Here is a 17,853-nt window from a genome sequence, read left to right on the forward strand (position 1 = left end):
CAATTGCCAGTTTCAGCGCTGCCCTTTCTTAATCAACAGCTGCCTGTTGCTTTGTGTAGTTTAGTCCTTAAGGCTGCACATGCCGAGTGCTTCATATATTTTGTCACTGATTAGCCTGTAATGAGTGTGACAAACAGAACAGTTGTCCAGTTACGCTCCAAGATTTACTTTGAAAGGTTCTGCCCTTCCCAGACACAGGTCATGGGCTTTTTCCCAGATGGATATGAAGGTTACATAAATGTAGAGGAGAACTGATCTGACTTGGCTTCATGTTTTCTTGGTGAAATTTCTTGAAGAAAAGGAAAAATATTACATTCCTAGAGCTATTTTAAATAACCTCATGGGTAAGGAAGAGGGAGGCAGAAGTCAACTTTAACAACTTACAAACAACAAATGCTGTTTAAAAGTACTCCGAAACGGGGGTTCTGGGTGCCACCAGGGCACAGGACCTAACATTTCCTTGTGTGATGATGTATGTGTTCTTTCTATCAGATACAATTTATTATTTCCTGTACTTGAAGAAAAACACCAAAGTTTAATCCAACAAATGAAGTAAATACATCTTATTTCTCACCTGTCTTGGCACTGATAGCTGCAGTGTTCTCTCCTTGCTCCTCATCTTTCTTCTCAGCCATACCAACAACCTCTTCCTCTGGTGAAACCTTGTATTCAGCGATTGTACACTGTCTCTTCTTTGGCTGTGTAACTTCCTGCTCTTCCATCTTTTCTTCGAACAAGTTCTCCCATTGGCACCCCGTGCTTACCATTGCAACAGGAGCTGGTTTTGTGACTTCCTCTCCAGCATCAGTCTGGGTGCTTTGTTCTGATTGATCTGTCATTAAGCTCTCACCTACACATGCATCGCTCACCTCAGGATGACACAAAACTGCAGCATCCTGTGAAACAGAAGTCAGTGTCTCTACATGGGCATTTGTTGTGTCTGGTTTTACAAGGACCCCCTTCTCAAATGTGACTTTGGAAGTTTTCTCCTTCATCTTGGCTTTGAGGTTCGACATTTCCTGGTTGGCTAAACTTAGCCGGTCCTCTAAAGCCACAATGGACTCCTGCTGGAATTTAATGGTGTCCTGTAACGTGTCAATCTCTCTCTGTGCTTCGCTGGTCAGCCCGAGTAGAGATTCCATGACCCAAACCTCAGCCTCTTCTGTCTGCACTTTGGCCTGTGTTCCCTCCTCATGAACCAGAGGCACTTCTGTTTCTGTGCCTTTGTCACAGACATTTACTCTGGTGCCTTCAGATGCATCTTTTACACCCTGGCTGTAGTAGAAAACAACACAGTTCAATGGAGTATCGTCCCCAACAGCCACTGATTTCTTCTCAACAACAGACACTTTTTCTGGAGCTTGTACTAAAACTTTTGAAGAAGACTCTGTAGCTTTCTCTTCCTTCCTCTCAAATTTCTCAGTCAGCCTCTTCAGATCACCAGATTTTCCAGGGCCTTTATGTTCAGGTGTAGAGGGAGCTGTGAGTTGATTTTGGATTCTCTGATCTCTTTGTAAGCTCTCTGTTGTTTGGGTAGAAGACTCTGCAGATGGTTGCTTCTGCTGAGCAGCCTCTATTGATGCTTTCTTTTCCTGCAGGGCTAACATGAGCATGTCTTTCTCTGCACGGAGCTTTGCCACCTCTTTCTCGAGTGCAGGAACTCCTTTCACCCTCTCCTCCATTTCCTTGAGCTGTTTCAAGGCTGTAGCCATCTGCTCTCTAACTGTCTGCAGCTGGCTGGGTGGGACTGGAGTCACTGTGGTGCCAGTTGCTGGAGTGCTGCGCCCAGAAGTTGCAGGACTGGGTTTAGTCCAGTTACTCTGTAGAAGCTGAGTGGATGGGGAGGGTAGGAGGTGTTTTGGAGGATCTGCGAGCTGAAGGCGTCCACCATTCTGGTGTTCATTGGTTTGTTCCTGTTGAAGCCGCCTGCTGGTTTCCAGGAGAGTCCTTTCAACTCTAGGATTGCGCTGCGGTGGAGGGGGTGGTACTTTGGCACCAGCAGAGAGAGGAGGTACACTAAGGAGAGTCACAGGAGAAAGAGAGAGTCCTTCACAGGGTGCTGACCCAAGGCGGTTTCGGGGTGGAGGTGGAGGGGGAGCCCGGCCATCCTCACTTGCAGGGGATGACAGAGACTCTGTAGATGTCCACCCACTAGTGCGTCCCCCAACACCTGGACTCCTCTGGGAGAGTTTGACTCCTCGGCCTGAGCGGCGGGAGCTGACTGGTGCTCGGCGGACATTGTGCCCACTTTCTATCTCTTCTACATATTTGAGGAAGTCCAGATCAAGCTGGAAGCCATAGGGAGTCTGGACGGAGTAGGAGCCAGGCTGGTCAGCTTCCTCTTGACTGGAGTAGATGAAAGGAGAGCCAAGATCTGAAGAGAAATGAATATGTGACTGGACAATATGGGCAAAAGATGGCCTGTTTGACTTGTCTTTTGAACAAACAGAAAATAATGTTTTAGTGTTTTTCACCAAGGTCAAATCTTAGTGCCCAAGAGATGAAATGAATGTATTTACTTGGTGTTTGTTCCTTGTAGGAACCTCATCAACCCTTCTTATGGCAGGCTGAAACTATTTGTTTTATTACAACAATAAACGGCACTACTTCAGCACATTGTAAATGGAAAATTTCGCCTAAAATCTAAGACTAAATATGTGTTTCACAGTCACAAAAACTGAAATGAGACAGATTTACAAAAACATGATAAACTGTGAAATATAATGCAGTGTCTCACCAGGCAGCTTTGTGTTAACTTGAACCGACTGAGTCATTTTTCAGGACTGGGACCTTTCAGCACAAGAACAGCTTTATATCAACACCTGCCTAAAGAAAACACACAGTGACATGAATGCATTTGTCATGAGGAAGAAGAAGGAAAAAAACTCTGCACTGAAGCTTGTTTAAGGCATTGGCACAAGACCTTCATTTGTACCCTTCTGACTGTGTTTAGGTATTTATTTGGCATCTCTGTGAGCATCAAAACCCCATACTCCAAATCATTCCATGAACATGCTGTAGTTGTTAGGTAAAAACAAATATAGGACAAGCTAAGGAGCTCCTTGCTCTTACTTTAAAGGTGGACATGGATGCCTCTTTAAAGGAGCTGTAAACTCACTACAAAGTGCAGAGAGGCCTGAAGAACTCAGTGTTTTTATGGCTCATTAGCACGTAAGAACCTGTGACTGAATTCTCTCCTTTCAGAGATAAGGAGCCTTTGTTAAATGGATCCCTTGTTTGCTTCTCCCCTTAAGAGGTGCTGAGGGACACCGAGGCTGACATCATCCATACCACAAAGAGAGTGCATTTTTCTGGTAAAGCATAGATCTCACCTGTGGTTAGTGAGGCTGTTAGGGAATCTATATGAGTAGAACTTCCACTTCCAAACTGTAAAAGTCAGTCGAAGTCCAAATGTACTTTTGCATTTAAGAGTGTTTTTATAGGAACTACTATCACGCAGTGTGGGTAGCAGTTTGGGGGAAACACTCAGACCAAAGTCAATAACAAAGAGCTGAACTCTGTCCAAAAACCACAGAAAGCTTCTCCATTAACAACAGTATCACACCTTTCACTCTACTGAGAAAGCGCAGGGTTCTTCTTGCCATAAAACCACAAGAACCTGCCATACAAACCATTTAACTAGGGAACGGGATATCCTCTAGGGCAGATACATCAGATAAAAAAAGCAAAGGTTGCATTCTGAAAAGCAGACCTCAATGCAAGTCGTAAAACTTAATCTTGATAAATTTCTTTTATAAAATCAACCAACAAAGTGAATTTAAATTTGCTTAAAGTAGAAAATAGATAAAGTGAATGAAGGAAGACAACTTAGTTGTTCTTGTTCTAGTACTGGGACTACTTGTTCTTTTTTGTTCCAAACAACAGCAAACACATAATGCTTCTTGGGCTTCAGGAGAAGTGCTACCAGTTAATGAAGGCTGATAACAGCAAATGGAACAGTGCAAAAACTGTGCTGATGTGCTGTGATTGCACTGTAATGTCTACATTAATTAAAAGATGACTACTCCTGTGTTACATTATTTTTGAATCAATTACTTACAATGCCTCAAATATTTATAGAAGTTCTCAAAGACAGAAAAATCCATAGTTTTAATGTCTTACCCTGGCAGCGACAAGAAGTGCCACCATGACAGACACAAAATATCAATCATTGCTGTAGAAACACTGTTTGTTACATTAAAGACTTTTCTACATAAGGAAGTTTGAACTGCTGCTGGAAGCTGCTCTTCTGTTGCTGTATCTTAATCATGTGTTGTGCTGCTTGATTGTGTTGGGCAACAAATATTCTCTGGATAATGTAGCGAGCGATCCCAGAATGCTTTGTGAGTAGCTCACAGCCACAACCAGGAAGGCCTCTTAGAACAGCTTTTTCCCTCATTATGTGGAAATTCATCCATGAAATGGAAGCTCCATTTTACTATTGAGCTAGTACATTTTATGGAGTTTGGTTTTTGATGCATGAGTCTTCAGCGGAGATGGTTGAGCTGAGTGCATCTCTACTCGTCATCTTTTGTAATTGATTAAAAGTGTGCATAAATATGAATCATTTTAACTTCAAAATGCTTTGATTCTGTTGATTATGATGGATAGAGAAGTTTACCTCCCTCTGCTGCTCAGTGAGTGATTCATGCAGCTGCAGTCAGGCTGGTTCCCACCTCACTGCTCAACTCAGCCCTGAAAGATAAAGAGAGACATGAATCATTAGACTGGTCTTAAAGTTCACATATTTTACCCCTATAAGACAACTTTATATTGGTCTCAGAGGTCCCCAAAAAATGCCTGCGAAGTTTGTTGCTGAAAAAACACTCCAGTATTGGATTTTTACATGTCTAAAAAACCCTGTTTCAGCCCCACTCAGAACAAGCAGTTTCTGTGTCTGTAGTTTTAAATGTTAATGAGCTGTCCGACTCCGCCCCCTGACTCTGCCCCTCTCAGGAAATGGATGTGACTTTATTGATCCTCCTCTCGGATGGCAGTTGAGAGGAGGATCAGGAGAGGAGGCTGAGACTTTCTTCCAAAGGGGTGGTGCTAACTCCCCATATGACATCATGAAGGGAAAATCTGAGAACGGCTTGTTTCAGGACACATTTTAGAACTTAAGTTATTATGACTGCACATACACTTTGACAGATCTGAACTCTGATTGAGAGATAGAGCCTGATAAACACACTACTAACGTCAGAACACAGCATAAGTGAATATTTGTGTAAAAATCAGGTTTCCAGTGAGCTTCTGCCAATAATCATGGAAGTTTGTGTTGGACCAGTACCTTACGAAAAGACATACCTTGTGTGTTTATATATTCACCACCTATGTTATCCACCTGCCTCATTGTGCTACTTGATTTTTTTAATGAAAATGCTGAATCTTCTTGCTTTTCCTCACACCTGTTTTAAATTTTTCAGTGTTTTCCCATCTTAACATTAGACACAGGGAAAGATCTGTTGGATTGGAGACGATTTGCTATCAAACCAAGAGAAACAGAGTAGAGCTAAAGAAGCCAAGAGACAATGGCTCATTCACAATGCATGCCTCAATGCTCAGTTCTGATCTTTTGATTTTGATTGGCTGTTCACACTGCAGTTGATTTCACATAAAAGTGGACTGAATCAGACATGAAAATGGCAGATTAAACTCTACTTGAGCTGTAACACTGTCAGAAAAAAATCCCATACGAGTAATGTGAGCAAAAATTTGGGTCACTTTTAACTGCAGTGTGAACATGGCTACTGTGTCGAGGTTTTTATTTGCATCCACCTGCAGTGCTACAAACTTCACGATCACAGGTGTGTGCTCTTACTAAGGAAATTACAGAGGCTGCTGTCTTTGTTGTTTTCATAAAACCAGTGTGGAAAGTAATTTCAATGCAACCACTTTAATTTCAAAAGAGCTAAAATACTTTATCTTTGAAATATGAAACAGGTACAGTTCCAGAAACGGTAACGAGAGGTACATACAGTTTTTCAATTAACTTTAAACACATGCTCCTGTAGCAGCACAAACACACACACACACACAGATGTGTTTTCCAGAAGCCTCCGGCACATTCCTCACACATGTTGTTGCAACACGCCGTTCGTCCTTCCAGCTCACTGACTACTGATAACCTATGCCACACGCAAATTCACACATATCATCTGTCAGCTCAGCCTGCAGCAGACAGACAGTTTATTATCCAAGTTAAAACCACAACATTCAGATTGGCAGAAGGCTAATTACCACAAATTACGCCACATGTTATTATACACAATGGATAAATTAAAATAACCACTGCAAAGAAAACCGATAAATCTCTGCGACCTGATAATAACGGTTCTGCTCAGTGTCTTCTTATCAGCCTCTACTCTGCTTCTCCTCAGTCTCTCTGTCAGGTTCGACTCTTAAGGTCAAACCTCAGTAAAAATGATGCTCCATCTTCCAATCAGAAAAGTTGTGACCTCACCTCCATGCCACTGTTTACTCTAACCAACACAAGAATGGAGCTGGTTCACTGTGCTGTTTTCTCAAAAATTAAATACAAACTTACCAGAGCCATAAATAGCTCATATTACTTATTAGCAGTTTGCTTGTGGGTAGTTTTATAATCAAATTAGAAGAATCTGACTGTTAAAGACTTGTTTAAACTCTTGTTTCACCCTTGATCAGATGGGTTTTGGTGCCCCTTTTTTATTTAGAAAATCAGGCTAAGATGTTTCTGTTCTGTTTATGTAATAAAAACAAAGATGGCTGCATCTCTAGTATAAAATGTTCTTTTGTTGTTGTTGTTGTTGTTTTTGTTTTGTTTTGTTTTTTCTAAAAGACCCAGTTAAGTGGAATATAGTGTGAATCGATGACAATGTAGAAACGATTTGATATGACATCATAGTTCACCCATACAAAAACACACTGCATCATATCTTTATTTTCAACACATCAATGATCATGACTGCATGCAGGCACTTAATCATAGGGCCATGCCACTCAGAAAAAGATGGTGAAGCCAAATCAAACAATACTAGGCATACAAAACTCGTGAGGACAAGAGCTACTACTTAGCTGTGCTGCAGACAGAGCTGTGACAAGTTTGAAATCACAAAATAAATGTATTTTTACAAGTTGTGTTACATAGAGGCTACTATAAACCACTTTAATCCTTAAAAACCTATTCAGAAGTTGACCCACAAGGGAAGGGAAGGACACTTCTATGATGGTTGTCCTCCTTTGATAAAAAAAATCTAAGTAAGAACAGGATATAATAAAGGGGAGAGTCAAGTTTTAAATATTGTTTTGCGGGAGCTTAAATATGTTTAAAAAGCTGCCATCATTTATTCTGCTTATTTTTGTATCAGTCCTGAAACTATATTTCAGCACTTTGCATAGTGGTGGAGCTACATCAAAACATAGCAATGCTTAATATAAGGTGATAATCTGACACAATAACACAAAGAAAAGGGACAGGACCTTTCTTGTTTTATCATAGAAATCATATCAGGTGTTATGGAAATTTCCCAGAATGTCATAGGAATCATTGGCAAGGTTTGAAAATTCTGAAAACAATCTTATGTCATAATTTTATGTTTTTTTCAGTGCATTATTGTCCTCTAGATCTTAAATAAGCATTAGGAAACGCTTGTGATGGAAGTGTCAGATGTTTTAATGCCTGTTTTTGTAATGCTGCAACAACAACTGATGACATATCGCAACTTAAAGGGTCGTCCTATTTCATAGGGGGTGATGTCACTCAAAAACAAGGGGTTGGGCTAAACTTAGAAAAAGGTACTGGACTTCTGAGAACTTTTTTGCCCATCCCTACTCTTCAAGTGCCCCCTTGCTCCTCAAAACAGAGGGATAGTGGTGAAATCTTATGATGTCTGGATTCATCAGAAGTTGTCAACAGCTTTCACATAAACAGATGTGACAACATTACTGGACATTTCTACCACAAGCATTTTTGAAATGTTTTTATGAAATAAAAGGAATATAATGCCTTGAAACAATGTTGAATTATGATAAAAGATGGATATCATAATTTTTTTTATCATATTTGTGAAGAAATGAAATAGATGTGTACACTTCTTTTGACACCTGAGCAGACATCTTGTCCATGGTTAACAAAGCATTCTGGGAAATTTCTAATAACACTGTTTGGAGTGTGCATCTGGAAATTTTCTGTGTAGAGGGCTATGTAGCCTTAGCACTTCCCCTCCCCTCCATGCCAACAAGGGTCAGAACACCCTAATCATAGATGTGAACATGCAGGGTTAAGGCTAACCTCCAACTTCCATATACACTGGCTGTGCTGCAAACCGACGTGCAGCCGTTTTGCTCTGATCGAAGCGTGTCTAGAGCGCTGCACAGAGTAGCCCAGAACAGAATGAGCTAAGAACACACAAGATCACGGAAGAACTATGAGTTCACACGGGAGTAGTATCAACAGCAGATTATTTAGGTGTTGATTTATTATTCATTTTGACATGATTCCATGATGCTTTTTGCTTCTGCCATGGGTGAGTATGTTAGGAAGTTGAAATATTCATGTAGGCTACAAAGGATGAGTGGTTTCATATACAAGTTTGTGGTTTTCACCTGAAAAGTTAACTTTTCCTTGTTAATGTTGCCGTAGTAGCTCTGTGACATACTGACCTCCCGTCGACCTTTTTCTTGTGCTGCAGGATGAGACGTTATGTTTATTTAGTTATGATTTATGACAATCAGGTGTGCATGCATTGTGTTGTATTTTGAAGTTGACCGGAAGCTTGGCATGTTTTCCAGCTGTTTGGATCAATCTTCTCTACATGGATTGATGGACCTGCCAGGTATCTCCTGTAGAACAAAGTCGCGCTTCTGAGACGTGCCAGAGCTGGACCGGGGTGCTGACAGTCGAACTGCTGTAACTGACTAGAGAGGGAGGGATTTGCTCTGCAGCGCACTTTGGGAGCCGATGGCAGCCTTACTGTTGTATGTGGAAATAGAGTGGTGCAGTCATGACGTAATTTTGTAGGCAAACCCGGAAGTTAGCATTGCATGGGTTCCCTCTGCGTCGAACCTATGGAATTTTTCAAAGGGTTTTTGGATTATTGCTGGAAATAAGATCTGTGTCCAATAAAAGTTTATGAAACTTACACATTTTGTTCATAAAGATAATCTTCATAAATTGATAATATAAGCATCATATCTGGTTTTTTAATCCGACAAAATTAAAAAGCTAACATCATGCTATATTGAGCTACAACACGGTCAACTGAATTTAACGTCATCACCCGCAGATACGAGTAAACGGCAGGCTCAGTTGCTGCACTTCGGATGATGACGTATAGTCTTCCCAACAAATGCTGTAGTCCTTGTTAGCTGTCTTTTAGCAACCGCCTTTATTAAGACATGAAAAGATACACAATCCAAAGGTGGGGCATGTTCCAGATGTATTTTATGTTGTAGGATAAAACGTAAAACTCTCTTGAGCTTGTGTTCACCACAGACCTTAATTCAGGCATTTAACAAAAAACTAATTCAAAAATCCCATAGACTTTCAGACGAGGGAGCCGGAAGTGCTAAAATGCTAACTCACTTTGGCGTTTTAGGACTCATTCTGCACCACTCTATTTGAGGTAAGTGTTAGGGGCGTACTGGGGTCTCTTGGGACTAAGTCATTGTCCTTATGATGTTGGATGATGACAGAGCACTCCTTAACTAAAACGCAGAAGTTAAAACAGTAGTGATGTTGGTATTACAAACTGTGACTTAGCTGAATTCCAATTTTTCCTTGTTGGCTTAAAAGTTGCTTAAAAAAATCATGTTTCTGGAAACTCCTGGTCAGCTGAAACAGAAAGGCGTATTAATCTGCTGACTGTGAAAATGCATAGCCTATACACGTATTTAGAAAGATTATTAGTGTTTTTATGGATGAGTTGGCCTTCAAATAACTACAAAATCAACCACTTCTCAACCTGTAATCCAGGAGAAGAAAAAATCCTACAAACACAATTACAAAGGTTTCCGCTGCAAGGACCAACTGTTCATAACTTTTAACTTATCAAATTATTATTCTTTCATTCTTCATTGTTCTTCACTTTCCTCATTTTGTAGTTGCAGTCATCAGTGTCTCTGATTTATACTCTTTTTTTTCTTCTCTCCTCTCACTTCCTTTTACACTCTTCTTTACCTCAACTCACATGATTCTCATTTCTTCTAACACCCTTTTCTCTCCCCGTCTTTCCCTCTCTAACACACACAAACCCACTTCCCCCAGCTCTTCTCCTCTCCTCAAGTGTTTCTGTTTTTCTCACTGAATTGATGACAGACAGCAAATTACAGAGAAGCTGCATTCCTTCCCTCTACACCCCGAGCCCTGACCAGCTGAGAGGCATGCTGTTGAATCTCTCTCCAACACGCACAAAGTGCCAATGTTCATAATGACACTCACAAAAGCCACAGACAAAATTACCAAAAAAGCCCATAAACACAATAACATGATTGCACACGCAAAGAAACAGCCAGCTGTGAAACCTACATGAATACTAACATATTAATGCATTTATATTCCATCTATATGTATGTCATTCAAATCCACACACAACCTCATGATTCAGCAGTCACAAAAACAACAACACAATGTTCACCGCCACAACTGAGCGAACACATTGTGACCATACCACCTTAATTTAGTAAACACTTTGAGAGGTTCTATTGTGCAAACACAAACATCATTGTTCTCCACACCGACTAAACATTAGTCTGAGACATCTGTATTTTCATGGCTACAAATTATGTGACATTCTTGATTCAGTTTGGATGCAACACTGCAATCATAACCCAGCAGGTCACACCCAACACTGCTTTTGCTTTTCTTCACAGTACCAACACTTTTTAGCAGCAGCAGCAGAACAAGCCAATAGTCTCCTGGTAGCACTGTTGGCAATCAAACATGAAAAGTAAAGCCAGAGCTTTGTCAAACAGAGTACAATAAATATCCTTCCAGCATGTTTCTAAGATGAAAACGTATTATAAACATAATCCTCATTGTTTATTAATTTTGTTCCAAGAGAGCGCCAGTTCCTTTGTGTTCGGAGAGATAAAAGGGTTGGTGTTTTTTCCCCCCTTGAAAGTGTCCAAAAAGTTTCCTGGAAAGATGTGCAGAAAATAAAAAATAAGACAGCCCACCACTGTCATGGAAAACTGATCTTCTATGGCTCTTTGGTTCTACTTAAATTCAAAATATTAATCTGGGAATACAGTGGATGTAGGCATCAGACAGTCAAGGTTTGGGGATCCCAAACTTTGCTATTCAATCATGATCCAGATTTTAATTTAATTGCCTGTCGTTTTTCCCCACAGTATAAGATTTATTGCCAAGAAGTGTTGTTACAACAAATAAATAATCTAGCAAACACATATTTCCTTACTTTGTGTGCTAAGTTAAGTTTGAAAGCTATTTCTTATCACTCATTCATCACATACAGCCACTCTTCCTCTCCAAACTGAAAGACTGGCAGAGAAAGAATGTGTAAATATCAATATTTAGTGATTTATTACATTTAATTACTATACTTATACTTGGAATTTCCCCTTGTGGGACTAATAAAAGAATATCTTATCTTAAAAGGACAAATCTATTACAGAATGTAGCATAAACAAAAAGAAAGCATGCCAGACCAACAACCATAGCTAGGGCTGCTCAATTATGGCAAAAATCATGATAGCAATTATTTTGATTGATAACGAGGTCTTGATTATCAAACACAACTACTTATTGACTTTTTAACATATTTATCATTTGTATTAATTAATGGGAAACACTTTCAACACTTTAACATTCTGAACACTTTAAAACAAGCGATAAATAAAAATAATAAAGCAAAAGGATAAAAACAAATACAAAAAAACTAATAAGATCATTAGAAGAAATAATTGAATATAAATTAATTATGCTTTTGAGGAAGTGGTCATGTATTATTTGTTATTATTAAACAATAAGTATCCTTCAATCTGAAGTATCTTGTTTCCATGATTGTAGGGAGCCATATTTGTAATAGAGCTCAACAGTGCCCGCCCACTTTTTTTATTGCGCTGGTTCTGTAAACAAAATTAACCATTCAAATCTTCCTTAGACATTCAGTAAAATTCTTTTTACAACACTGTCAATGCATTCACCAAATGAACAGCTACCTGTGTACTCATGAATATAAAACATCTGATTCTGCACAAAATTGACATTTGAAAATAGAGAAAGAGGCAAAGGTACAAGACTGTACAATTTCTCTACGAGGCTGTGGGAACTATATGTCCCATAATCCATTGGGATTCATTTTGTTTGTTTTTTAGGACAGTTTTTCAAGCTTTAAAACCATATTGGTACCTTTTAGCATTGCTTATCTTTTTTGTAGAGTTTACATTTTAAACAATATTATCTGAATATCTCATAGTTTGAACATTTATTGCTTCTTACTGGGTACTGTAGTATTCTTGGCAGAGATCACTAATTTAAACTGTTTTCCTTGAACAAAAGTTGTAATTGGTTATATCTTTCAAACTTCTCTCTTGTAGTGGAGCATTTACCATCATTTTACTCTCAGGTAGCATGTAGTAAGTCTGATAATCTTGCTGATAATCAAATCTGCTGTGGAGAAAATGAATGGGATTTTCACTTCCAGAACCACACTGTTGAGCTCTATTGTAATGATACTGAAACTCCTTTTTCCAGCCCTTAAATTGCATTTCTTTCCATCCTGATGCTCGGTTTGAACTTCAGAACATCATCTCCACCATGTTTGCATGCCTAAATACTTTGGTTGCTGCCATATGATTGGCTGATTAGGTAGTTTAGTTAATCAGCAGTTTTACAGGTGTACCTAATAAATTGATCAGTGAGTGTGTCACAAATGGTGTCATCTGTTAATCTGAATTTTTGTTCTATTTCCTCCATCTTCCCTTAAGTTTAAGTGACCCCCCACCCCCACCCCCAGCCTCCCCTGGTGACCTTCCAAGGAGTTAAAAACACTTGTCTGGTTAATAACTGAACCATCTACCTTCACTTAGTCTTTGAATAAAGGGCCTCATGCTTGTTGATTTGTTTAAACCCTACCTTATAGTTGGCTGCTTGTGTGATTTTTTTCCTCAAACCTCAACAGTTAACTTGGTGAGTACAGTTTTATGGGATAAATAAAGAAATTAAACTCAAACCCAGATGTTTTAAACTGGAATTAAGGGACTCAGCTTGTTGCCTGCAGAATTAAAACACTTCAGTAATGAATGAACCAGGCTTTAGCAGCCACAAACCAGATGAGCTCATGTTATATTTTAACACTGTCTGTTCTCTTTGCAATCCAGAATTTAGAAACTTGACTTTCAGCTGCAATAAAAAATATTTAAATTCCTAAAAATGCATACTTGTCGAGGTATTTCAACCAAATGTTTCTTAGAAAACTCACAGATCCATTGGTAAGTTTAGTTTTTCCTCTAGTTCAGTCGGAACATGTGACGAGTGGAGAATTACTGTGTCATCCTGGACTCTTAATGAAAATGGGAACATTAGGTTTTCCTGCTTTCAGCCACTTTATGGAAGAGGAAATGTGCTGGTTCGCGGCTCGGGCCATGTTTTCAAGCTGTGACCTCATCCCTACTACCACCCCTTTTTCCCAGGAAGAGGAAAAAAAAAGAGAAAAAAGCGACAGACTGACAGTTGAGGAGGAGAGGGAGTGAAAGCCAACATCCTCTCACTGACAGCAACTTTTACCCTCCATCTGTTTTACATAAGAAAACCCCCATTCAGAAATCTTCACATCCATAGGAACCATGATACAGACTCCAGACACTGACAGACACCCCTGGATACCATGCATGCCAACATGCACACCAGGATTACTACAGCAGTGAGGACATTCTTAAGTTTCAGTTTTCTGAATTCATGTACTGAAACTAAGCAACATGAATCCTTAAAATTAGATCCTAATTTATTGCAGCAAAAATGCTGAAGGGCAACAGAGAGTGTAGATCTCCACATGGGAAATTTCCAGCTGTTCTGATATCACAGTGGATAAAGATTTTAAAATGGACCAGTGGATAAACTTAGTTCTAGTTTTTTCAAACTACAGCTTTTATGTAAATTTAAGAGTTTTTTATTCCTTGATTTTCAGAAGGTTAGCACACTTTATTACTGTTCTTAGAGGTGCTGGAAAAAGTCCATTCACATCAGAATCACAAATATTAATTTCTACAGTCCTGAATTGATTCAAAATGTCCAAAGTTTTTTAACATACTGTAGTGTATTTAATCCAAGTCAGTTTCAGCACCACAGACCCCACTGCTGATATTTTTCTCCATATACTATCTTTATCTTCTCTGGTACAAACAGTATCTGTCTGACATACTCATGTACCACCTGTACTGTCTATAGAGCTGTAAGACACTCACTCAGCATGTCCATTTTCACATAAGAAAAGTGTTTAGACATGTTGTATGGTTTACAGTCCCCGGTAGGAAAAAGCATGAGTTAAGTTATTAGGGCCTGAGCACTTACCTTGGTTGGAGAGGACCCTGTTGTATCTGTATGGGTCATTTCTCTGTCAGAAGAAGCGCTAATGTGGGGGCTTAAACATGCTCAAAAATTAACCAAACTTAAAAGAAAACTTTCCCAAGTGGAAATGTTTGTATTTTGGTGGAATTGTGCAAGTCCATCAAGCAGGGGCCCCAAACATTAGATAGGGGGCTGGGTAAGAGCTACGTGCATGAAACTCGGTAAATATATTTGTCATGATTGGGCGAAAAAAGGTATCTTCCTTACATCCTCAAAAATGTACAGGAAGTGCACTACAAACAGCTAAAGGTCCAATTTTGAAGTTTTTTGGAAGTTTTCATATTTTAACAAAATAGTCTGATGGATTTCAACCAGTTGACTCTTTTTCTTTCTTTTTTTTGGCTGCAAATGGGTCATCGTAAGAACTATAAACTATGATCTATGATCTGCAGCCAAACCCTTGTAGTTGGGAAACACAAATAAAAGCACATTTTGCCCATTTAAATTGAGTTGCTCATTCCTTTAAGACTTTTTCAAACCCCATTTTTAACACAGACACTCATTCAAACCCCCATTATAGAGGTAAGAAGTCCCTCAAAGATTTAGAAAACGTATCGATCATAAAGGTATGTGATAACTTTGGCCAAAATGTTACGAATTTTTGCTTTTCGGCTGAATTTAATCATTGTAGGATGAATATTCAGAGCCACATATGAGTCCAAATGCATTCTGATAACTTTTGTCTTTGGGTTTTGTTCAACTGGGGAGCAATATTTAAAATACCCTGTGTGACAGTCACAACTCTGCAGAAAATAGTATGGGTTAATTTTATCAAATCTAATCAGACAAGCCCATTTCAGTGCCTGTTGTGGAGATTTTGGTTTTAGCTTGATTGGCAAAAGAGCTAGATGGACCCAGAGTTCAGGTTGTTATCCTCTACTGCACTGTTCCTAGAGAGCTCCTGGACCTCCAGGTGAGATTGATCTGGGTGCTTATTATAAAGTCTTGAAGAATATTTGAGCCTTAACTTCTACATTTTGTCTTAACAGTATCTTAACACTTGAAAAATGCTATCTGCCAATGAGTAAATGATAAAGCAAAAATTAAAGGCGCATCCTGAGCCTGGGGCCTGATAGAAGTTTCCAGAACTTTTCTTTCATGCCTTTAACCTTGTGAGGACATTTAGGCCAAAGAGAAATACAGAGGAGGGCCTCTCTCCTGCTGGGATAAATCTGCAGTTTCCTGAAGGGAAGCCCATACTCCCCCTATAAATCCTCCTCATCAGTACACACACACACAGTCACAGCCTCTTCATGCCCCTGTTGGAGACCTCCCATTGTCTCCCAGTAGGAACTGGGGGGAGGAGAGGGGTCCTGCCAGGAAACCCACCAGGCCGTCCTGAAAGCTGCTTCCTGAAGGCAGCAGGAAAACACTGCAGAGAGGACAAGCAGAGAGCGAGAGCTGAACAAATAGAGCCAATGTGACACGAACACACTCTGCAGCATCCTGCAGCCAAAAACAGCACAGAGACCAACATCACATGATGCATCACACTGAGGTTAGATAACATGTTATCAGTTCTGGCCCGAGTGTTTAAGAGATTGTGTGTGCTGAAGTTCTCACACGGTAACACTCTGTCACCTCTGAGCAGGGCTCTGCCACTAGACGCCATTTCCTGTCCGACACATCTTCAAAACAAATCACGCACTCATGTCACATCAATATCTTGTGTGTCCTGTAGTAATCCTGAATTTATTTATTTTTTTATCACAGTCATGTCGACTTCAGACTTCACATGCGTCCTGCTTCCCCTCCCTCTTCCTTCCAGATCCTCGGCAAACACAATCAGGCACATTCAGCCTCCACAATAAGGCTTTATGCCGCCATGGTGGCGACACTGTTTTCAGAAAGTTTTGTGAGGCCTCGTTGTTTTCTCCACATGACCCCCCCTTCACTCCATGCCTTTTTCTGACTGTTTCAAGGTTCAAAATGTCACACAGTGAATTTAATAAAGTCACTAAGGAAAGCCTGACACTGGCAGATGAAGAGAGTCTGGTGCTGAGAAGCAACTAACCAACATAAAAGCTCTTTTCATTTCACGCCCTGCACTCCTGAAATTTCCTGGCATTGTCTGGATGGGGTTCATGTGTGAAAGGTGATTTTAGAAAACATCAGGATGTGAATGTCCTTAAATGATCTACAAACAGCAGGAGTTTGTGGCTGAAAAGGTTGAAAACTTCCACATGGAGCTCTTTATGAATGGATGCTGATGACATTAAATCAGTCAGATCTCCTCACTCTGATATTCAGCTAATTTGATCCACTGCAAATTACTTTTGCGTTGCCCATGTCATATTTTCTACTTTAATGTGTTGTCTTTTAGCCTTATAATCAGACTAGACTGAAAATATTTTAATTATGCTCCCATGTTTGACATCATATGCATATTAACCAATTTCCTGTTGGAAGGGAAGTTGTTTTGCTCCATCCAGCCAGTGGTGATGAATCATTCTCTTTCAGATTGCTATTTCTGATCAACTCAAAACAGCAAATAACTGTACTTATTTATGTCTTGGTTTTTCTGTGATTGTTGCTCCGAGATGCTGAAACCGCAGTCTTGAAAACAACAGAATAACAAATCAAAAATGTGGGCAGCGGTTCACAGAGCTGAAACCAAACGTAAACTTCCAAACAAAGAACTTCCTTTTCTTCTTTCCTGGAACTCATTTTTCCCTCCAAAGGCTCATTTATGCTCTATGTTGGATAAGGATACAGATGAAGCCCTCCTTTTGTGCACTGTGTTCATTTTGTCTGTATTTCTCTGGAAGCTTATGGAAATGTCGCAATACCACTCTAACTTGTGGGGGCAGTGTTGAGCAGGGTAGTCCGCAGTTAAAGCCAGACTAGCAAAAACACCATGAAGAAGAATATTTGGAAACTGTTAATTACTGACAGCAGGTGTTTCCATCAGATGTGTTGGTAGGTGTATAAAATCAAGCATCCAGACATGCAGTCTCCATTTACAAGCTCAGTGACTTCAAGCATGGTACTGTGATGAATGCCACCTTTGCAATAAGATGGTTTGTGAAATTTCATCCCTGCTGGATATTCAAGTCAACTGTAAGTGATATTATTAGAAAGTGGAAGTGTTTAGGAACAACAGCAATCAAATAAAATTGCAGAGTAGGGTCAAGGACTGCTTAGGCACATGGTGCGCTGCTCTGCTGATTCCATAGCTGAAGACTTCTGAACTTCCACTGGCCTTAATGTAAGCACAAAACCTGTGTGGTGGGAGCTTCATGGTATTTGTTTCTATGGCCAAGCAGCGGCATTAAATCCTCACA

The 17,853-nt window shown here is 39.8% G+C and overlaps 1 protein-coding gene across 2 annotated transcripts in view; it reads right to left on the reverse strand.

Moving 5' to 3' along the window:
* The window catches only part of kank3 (KN motif and ankyrin repeat domains 3), a 39,795-nt gene that overhangs the window by 11,358 nt on the left and 10,584 nt on the right, over positions 1-17,853 (reverse strand). Inside the window, exons 2-4 of one of the 2 annotated variants that reach the window (XM_041790838.1) lie at positions 4,622-4,695; positions 2,738-2,822; positions 575-2,374 (exon numbers count right to left, since the gene is read on the reverse strand). In XM_041790838.1, coding sequence (XP_041646772.1) covers positions 575-2,374; positions 2,738-2,774 — 1,837 coding nt within the window. In that variant the 5' untranslated portion in view covers positions 2,775-2,822; positions 4,622-4,695. Of the gene's footprint in view, positions 1-574; positions 2,375-2,737; positions 2,827-4,621; positions 4,696-17,853 lie in introns of both variants that reach the window. The other variant, XM_041790837.1, reaches the window with a different exon arrangement.

Source organism: Cheilinus undulatus, linkage group 7 (genome assembly GCF_018320785.1).
Source record: "Cheilinus undulatus linkage group 7, ASM1832078v1, whole genome shotgun sequence".
Classification (NCBI taxonomy): domain Eukaryota; kingdom Metazoa; phylum Chordata; class Actinopteri; order Labriformes; family Labridae; genus Cheilinus; species Cheilinus undulatus.